Genomic DNA, 8308 nt, shown 5'->3' with positions numbered 1-8308 from the left:
ATGCCACCACTCACCACTCAGTTATTATGAAGAAGTTCTCAATACATGCTCGATACTAAATGCACCATTCCCTCACATATATGTCAGCTTTCTCTTAGGAATAATATTACATTTCCTTTCAATACATTCAGTTAGAGTGGACTTATTCAGTGTTTTAAATACCTTAAAGGCGACAGGTGCAAATGTGCTGCAGTTTCATAAGCAATGCAGATATAAGAACACAAATGTGACTAGAAAAAACCTCACCGAATGCACCGTAGACTTAAAGGGAAACTCCTTGTTTATCCCTCCCTCTCATCCTGCAGTAAAACCTTCATTCATCCTGTCATTTGTTACCCTCTTAACACAACCTCCTGCAGAGCCCCCTGGTTAGTGTGTGTGTGTGTGTGTGTGTGTGTGTGTGTGTGTGTGTGTGTGTGTGTGTGTGTGTGTGTGTGTGTGTGTGTGTGTGTGTGTGTGAAATCATTATCTGCCGCCTGCTTTGATGTCCGTGTCCTGAGAAACGTCGAGGGGAGAGTTTCAGTCCGGCCTCTTGAGAGCTTCCAGATGTCACACGTCTTTCTTCCCTGTGAGAACAACAAGCGAGAACTTGCACGTCAAACATCTTGCAGCCATATTCCTGAAAAACTCCATGAGTCACTTTTCACACGACTGCATAGTCAGTTTCTTAACACTCAAAAACATGATGTGTTTTAACCAGAGGTGGAAGAAGTACTCCGATCCTAGTTTAAGTGCAAATAATATCGTCCTAAAATACTCCTTTAAAAGAAAAAAAAAACAGAATTCAAATTGTCACTTAAAAAAGAAAATGTCAGAGAAGGCTCAATTATGGTTTCCAGCTTTGTGGACATTTCATAAAGCGCTTCACATTTGTTTTTGGGAGAAACACTCCTGCAGCATCTGTAAACTCAGAGGGCGAGTGAGTGGGGTCAAAGGTCAAACAGCTTCACCCAGAAGGTCTCATCTTCAGATTATCTGAAGGTCATGTCTGAGGTCAACAACAAGAGAGGCTTAAAGAGTCAATTTATGAGAAACATTTACTTTTAGGAGCACATATGGACACAGTTAGTGGGAAATAACAAACAGCAACAAACAATATCACTCCACTCAACATCAATTCATACCTATATTGGAATTTTTTCATTAAGTATTTCACATTTGACTTGATATATTATATTTATGTTCCCAATGTTTATGATTTCAAAGTATACTTTATTGAGACATCTTGTTTTGTTCTTCTCTCAGATCAAAAACACTTTGCTGCCATCTAGTGCATCGTTACTGTAAGGCACAGAGGGCACTGAGCATACCAATGTTGGGCTATCCATTGCAAACACAAATCCATACATATCCTTTGAAATGGTATGCCAAGATAAAGGGTAATGTTTATTTCACTTTCAATTCTAAATTCCACATGTGGTAATACAAATACATATGATTACATTAATGGTGCATGTGGAGGGTTAAAGCCTCGTAAAGCCCAAATATAGAAAAGCCTTAGCACATGTTTTTTGATTTAGTTTAAAAAAACAAAAAAACATTTACTGAATCAGGTTTATTACAAAGTTGGTTTACACATAAAAACGGTGATTGGCAAAGGATTAGAAAAAATGAATCTAACACACCCATACAAGAAATGTATAGCACACGTAATATGTGCAGCGTATTCACACGGTGTGTTTGGATTTTCACACCTGGAAGTGAAAGCATGAAAAAAGGGGAACCGTCTCTTTGCCTGTCTGTTGCACTTTTGAAACCAGGAATTAGACTGATCCAGAGATACAGAACAGGAGCTTTTAGACAATAACTGTTAATAATCTGAGTTGTTACCTCATTAGAACAATGATTAACCTGATGCTGATAACTGAGAGGTCAAAGAGCATTCCCACAGCAGAGGGCACTCTGAGCGGATCTGTGTGTGGAGAGGACGCTCTCCTCCTCCTGCAAACCGTGAGTTTCTGCTTCATATATCACACGTTCCTCTTCACAGAGAACTAAAGAAGAGTCATTTGCAATGTAAATCTAAACGCGTTTTACATGATTTTATTGTATGAATGTATCATTTCAGTGGAATTTAAACAGTTTAAAAGAGGACACATGAGCCAATTCATTAAAAAAGATTGAAAACGTGAAGATTGTACAACAAAATATCTCTAAAAGTCAAAGAAAATCACTGAAACTGGGGTAAAAAGTAGATTTCTTTATAAAGCAGTGTTTATTAATGGGATAATGTGTGGGGGGGGTTTATTACAGAGGGCACTGTGGATTTAAGTGACACATTTCAACTCAGGTTGTTTGATGGCTGGTTTAATATTCAATATTTACTTTTTAATGGCATTTAATGTGAGGTTTTAATTAACAGCATGACAGTATTATTGTACACTGTTGGATATACCATACTGTACAGTACAGAGAATGAGTGAAATAAAATATATGAGAAGATAGTTTTCATTTTGTATGCAAATACTTTAGTTCCTTTTCTAATATATATATATATATATATATATATATATATATGTACAGGTTGTTGTAATTAACACCTCTATAGACTATTAGTAAAATACTTTCAGCAGCTCTTGAATCAGTGCTGAGTCTTCCTCTGTAGTTTCCCTCAGTGCAAGTCCTCCTAGCTTCTGATTGGCTACTTCAGTCACATGTTAGACAGGAAACCGGAAGTGTGGTGTTTCTGAACTGTAGGAGCGGCAGGAGAAAGTTATTTACCTCCTTCATTCTGCAGATTATACTCATTAAAGCGATCCAATCACCACCAACAGAGCTTCCCTTTGCCCCATGCTTCACTTTAAAGAGTTCCGTGTCTGCAGGCGCGGTAATGGACCAGTTTGTGGGTTTAACTCCGAGGGAAACTGTGGAGAAAGTGTCCTCCTCTCTGGGCTGCAGCCCCACCTCTGCAGAGGTAGCTGCTCACCTGGACAAACAGGACCCTCTGAGAGCCCTGAGGGGGGAGTTCCTGCTGCCCTCCGTGGCTGACCTGCCCCCCTGTGAGTAAACAGTTATGCATTAAAGTGCTGGTATATTTACATTTTTTTTTTTTTATTTCACTTTTATTTTTAATTTAACAGCAACAGGGTAAGATTGAAAAACAGGACAACACAGATTAATACAATTAAGGATCAGATACAAATAAAAAATGATAAATAACTATAAAATAAGAAATTAATGAAAATGAACAGATAAACATATTTGGTCATGTGTACATATACTTCTTGTGTTTGTATACATATTTGATTCAACATTGGATCAGAAATACTTACATTATCCTGGAGGAAACAGGTTGACAGTTGTTCCATTTTAGTATTCAATACATGTAAGTAAGTAAAAGTAAAAATGCGAACTAAAAAAAGTAAAATATATATAAGAATATTGACTAAGACTTATTTTTCAAATTAATTTAATATTTATTGTATTTCAGAAATGAAAAGCAGAAGAGTTGTACAGTTTTTAAAGAATAATTTGTAAGACTTCCTGTTTTCTATATGTTATCTCAGCTGACCTCTCTAAGGTAAATGGCAGTCAGGAGTGTATCTACATGGTGGGAAACTCGTTGGGTCTTCAGCCCAAAAAGGCCAGGAAGTATCTGGAAGAGGAAATGGAGAACTGGGCCAAATTGTGAGTCAACTCTCATTTATCAAAAATAATTTCAATAAGATATATTTTGATGTGAAATTGCATTCAAACATCTCTTTTAATAGGGGGGTCCACGGCCACGTTTTAGGCCCCCGCCCCTGGGCCTGGGCTGAAAACACCATAGAGGAACTCATGGCTAATGTTGTTGGTGAGAACATAACTGTAATTGTTGCAAATTGAAGCCTGGCCATTGTGCAGCACTGTTACTATATTACATGAGATACTTATTGGTTTTGAATAACAGCTTCAGGTCACTGCACTGTGTACAGAGTGCAAAGTTCACATGTCTTCAAAACAGTGAGGGAACATTCTCTGTATGTTGCTACGAGTTCATATTGAAAGGTCTTTCACCTGTCGCTAGAGTGTACCCTCAATTGATTTTTATGAAATCGTGGGCTCACATAGGATTTCCAGATTAGTATCATTTCTTTATGCGAACTTATCATACATATCTTAGCAAACAAATAACAAATACAGTCCCTTCCGTGTTTCTTCAGGAGCTAAAACGGAGGAGGTGGCTCTGATGAACGGCCTGACAGTTAATCTACATCTTCTACTGGTAACATACACTCATTCTCCATAAGATCTTTTTGCATTACATATGCATAATCACCTGTCCAAAGATTGTCAGAAGTTGTTTAAATGAAGGCAGGTCAACCAGTTGAGTCTGTTTCATCCACTTCAACACCAATACTGTCATTATTCTGCAGCTTTCTTTCTACAAACCCACGGCGACTCGGCATAAAATCCTCCTGGAGGACAAAGCCTTTCCTTCAGACCACGTGAGTAAACCTGCAGAGGTCAAAGTCCCACAGTGTGACCCTAAAACTCCACTTTTCTATAAAAGACTTCCTCTGCTGCTGCACTTTAAATCCAGAGTAAAGGATAAAGCTGACTGTGTTTAAAAAGCTTTAAAGGGGCCCTCTGTAGGGAACTTTAGCCTTTGAAGTCCATTTACATTTAATTAATGATTGTCACCCAAACCATGTTTTTATGCATAATAACTCCCCCCCCCCTTTCCTCAGTACGCAGTGGAGTCTCAGGTCAGACTGCGAGGGTTCGACCCTCAGAAGAGCATGCTGCTGATTTCACCCAGGCCGGTACTTGAGCATCAAACTTCACACATTATTATTATTTACAGACTTTATTCATCCCGTCATTTGCCTGCACACAAACTCAAATCTACTTCCTGGTTGTGGTGCTGCTCTACAGGGAGAGGAGACCCTGAGGACGGAGGACATCGTGCGGCGGATCGAGGAGGAGGGAGACTCCATCGCCGTGGTGATGTTCAGCGGAGTCCAGTATTACACCGGACAGCTGTTCAACATGGCCGCCATCACTGAGGCCGGACACAGGAAGGTAGGAATCTGTACTGAACTTATATGTTCATCAGTTGTGGAATACATACTCAAGTATTATTTTTCAGGGACTTGTGCCTAAGTATTTCCATTGAATGCTTCTTTTTCTACATATGCTTCACTACAGTTCTGGATTTATTAAAACAAATATTTAGTCCTGCATTTAGTGACTAGTTCCTTTGCAAAGTTAGATTATATATAGAAAAGAAAACACTGCATGATAAAATAGTTAAAATGTTCTCTGTGTTTCAGGGCTGTTTTGTAGGTTTTGACTGCGCTCACGCTGCCGGAAACGTCGAGCTGAAGCTCCACGACTGGGGGGTCGACTTCGCCTGCTGGTGCTCCTACAAGGTCAGCTGACTGGGTGTCCACTGATTTAAACGAGAGCACAGATACATGAGGATACTAAAGTAATGACTGTCTGCTCACAGTATATAAACTCAGGTGCTGGCGGGATAGCCGGGGCGTTTATCCACGAGAAACACAACGACACTGTCAAGCCTGCGTGAGTCCTGACACCTCCGACGCTGGGATTTTTAAATTATTCTTTGTTGAATTGCATATCAAGCAACTTCAAGGAGAAACATAACATTATAAAAAATACTACAAATGTCCTTTTAACTTCCTTTTCTTCTTCTGTCCCGTGTCCTGCAGGCTGGTGGGCTGGTGGGGACATGACCTGAAAACTCGCTTCCGGATGAATAACGGTAAATAAAATACATACAAACTTCCAATCAACCTTTCATGTCAGGGAGGTGATTTTAAAATGGTTTTATGCTGCCATCTTGTGATCCCTTTGGGTGTTACATCTACAATACCCTTTTGGCTCTCTATTCATAATAACTATTAATGTAAAAAAAGACACATTTTTGTTTTTCTTAATCGTCTCAAACCACTGTATCTGCACTGTGACTGTTTGTGTCCTCAGTGTTGGACCTGCAGCCCGGTGTGAGCGGCTTCAGACTCTCCAACCAGCCCATCCTGCTGGTGTGCCCCCTGCAGGCCAGCCTGGAGGTACTATAACTTAACAAAAATATGCTCTCCATTTTTTTTTTCTTCATTGTTGACGTTACGTTGTCATTGTCCTGTAAAAAAGCACCAAAACGTAACTATTTTTCTGCATGTCAACAGAAGGAACATCAGCTGATATAATAGTCTCCTTGAGGAGTGATTAGCCTGGTCATAATTCCCCCTTTTCTCCAGGTGTTCAACAAGACGAGCATGCAGGAGCTGCGCAGGAAGTCCCTCCTTCTGACGGGGTACCTGGAGTTCCTGATCCTGCATTATTTCCGTGAGGACGCCTCCCAGCCGCACAAAGCTCACGTGCGCATCATCACGCCCTCCGACCCGCAGCAGAGGGGCTGCCAGCTGTCGCTATGCTTCTCCGTCCCCATCAGGACCGTCTTCCAGGAGATGGAGAAGAGGGGAGTCGCCGTGAGTACAGACACGATTTTAGAGGAGTGTTTTTGTACTGGGAAAATCCACAACATCAGTTTGAATCTGGGAATAATCTGCATCAAGAGTTTCTGATGTTTGTCTTTGTTCAGTGTGACATGAGGGAGCCCAGCGTGCTGCGGATCGCTCCGGTGCCGCTCTACAACTCCTTCACCGACGTCCATCGCTTCATAGAAACTCTGCGAGACGCTCTCACTCCCAGCAGCACCTAAACACAGAGGTGTGTGTTTTACTCTGACCACACACATACTCACCACTCAAGCCTATGATCTTAAAAATATATTTCCCTAGGTTTAGGATCTTAATAAATGTTTTAAGATATATGTCTGGATGGTTTAAGCCACTTGTTTCCAACCTGGGTGTCGTGAGGCCTTTTTGATTTGAAGGGGCTGTTAATACAGTTTGATTTCAAAATATTCAGTTCATCTGTGTCTCAGCAGTTTTTTTCTCATATTTTCCACATACTATATTATAACTATGACTTTATGTCTTATACTTACGTCATCCTTCTTCTCTTTGCTTCCTAAGGTGAGTGCAGAGATTCCAACCCAAGAGCGGAGCTTCCTAGACTTCACGTCAACTGAGGACTTTTTCTCACATGTACTTTTGTGTATCAGTGGACATGAAATACAGACAACAGAGGTTTCATCATTTAGGGATGGATAAGGATTGATCGAAGAGTTGTGCTAAGGAGTTTCACACAGGTGCATTACAGATTCACAATAAAGCAAGTCCTTTCAGTCAGCTGCGATCAGGTGTCTTTTCTTTTAACATGGTTAAAATAATATGGTGTTTTTTTTTTAGATAAGGGTCATTATGGCCAGAACTCACTTTTTAGACAAGGGTCTCCACTTATATAAAACATTTTCCCCCTTATGACAGGAACTTGCTAGTGTCACTACTTAGCTCAGAGTGATACACTATACACTGGCGTCATAACTAAAGCTTGTTGTTGTCAGTAGTAACTTTTAGGTCGCTTTTGTTCAGTGGTGGAAGAAGTACTCAGATGTGTTACTCAAGTAAAAGTATCAATACTGCGTTTCAAAAGTTTGTTATTACTAGCTAATAATCTAAACCTTAAATAAAACTAGTCACAAAAGCTGTCAAATAAATGTAGTGGGGTTAAAATTACATTACTGGCTTCCAACATTTCATACAGTAGCATAACTGTACAGGTTAAGTACTTCAACATTGTACTGAAGTACAGTACTTTCCACCACTGGCTACAACTGCTGTCAGAATATTGTTATTTTATTGTGATACAATTGCCTACAAGGTTTGCATGCCATTCATATAACTGTAGGCAGATGATGAATCTCAGAAGTTTGATTTAATCAAAATGTCAACAGTCACCAGTAATGTTCAAAATGAAGTCTTTATTTTCTAGAGACGAGTGGAAAAAAGTAATTGTTTGTTATTAAAGAAGTCATACTAAACTATGTAACCAAAATAATAATTAATAAAGTCACCAATAGTACGTACATTTTTTTTTAAATCAGTTTATACATGTTATACTATGACTTTTTACATAATATTTTAAACACACTACTAAAGCTTTATTTTTAACAGACTTTTAAAAGTGTTGTTTAACAGATATTTTTATGTCTAATTCTTATGTTGTCCTTTTCTTTTTCCCAAGATGACTGCAGAGTTCCTACACTACTGCACACTTTAAATCGTCCACGTGTACTTACGTATTTTAGAGGTCAGAACGGTCTTGGTTTGTGGTGGGCCTATTCAATAACAAAATAAAATATGTTTTGAACCCTGTTTCATAGTTAGGTCATGGAGCCACAGTCTTTGACTCTAGCCTCGAAGCTATTTTGTCTCACACTTTCGAGGTTAAACCG

General features: G+C 39.4%; 1 protein-coding gene across 2 annotated transcripts; it reads left to right on the top strand.

Moving 5' to 3' along the window:
* Window positions 1-1344: 1344 nt before the first annotated feature.
* kynu (kynureninase) lies at window positions 1345-7202 on the top strand. Of its 2 annotated transcripts, XM_079671891.1 has the most exons (16): window positions 1345-1379; window positions 1839-1950; window positions 2807-2999; window positions 3507-3627; window positions 3711-3793; window positions 4143-4204; window positions 4356-4427; window positions 4671-4745; window positions 4858-5004; window positions 5256-5354; window positions 5435-5508; window positions 5658-5710; window positions 5932-6017; window positions 6207-6437; window positions 6551-6678; window positions 6987-7202. In XM_079671891.1, the coding sequence occupies exons 1-15, from the start codon at window positions 1360-1362 to the stop codon at window positions 6668-6670; spliced, it is 1548 nt and encodes a 515-aa protein (XP_079528017.1). In that variant the 5' UTR covers window positions 1345-1359; the 3' UTR covers window positions 6671-6678; window positions 6987-7202. The 2 variants fall into 2 exon arrangements, with proteins under 2 accessions (XP_079528017.1, XP_079528018.1); XM_079671892.1 differs by lacking the exon at window positions 1345-1379 and having other exon boundaries at window positions 1822-1950; window positions 2823-2999.
* The last annotated feature ends 1106 nt before the right edge of the window (window positions 7203-8308 follow it).

Source organism: Notothenia rossii (genome assembly GCF_949606895.1).
Source record: "Notothenia rossii genome assembly, chromosome: 3".
In the NCBI taxonomy this organism is placed as follows: Eukaryota; Metazoa; Chordata; class Actinopteri; order Perciformes; family Nototheniidae; genus Notothenia; species Notothenia rossii.
The sequence above is the reverse complement of the archived record's forward strand: the minus strand, read 5'-3'. Positions and strand labels throughout refer to the sequence as shown.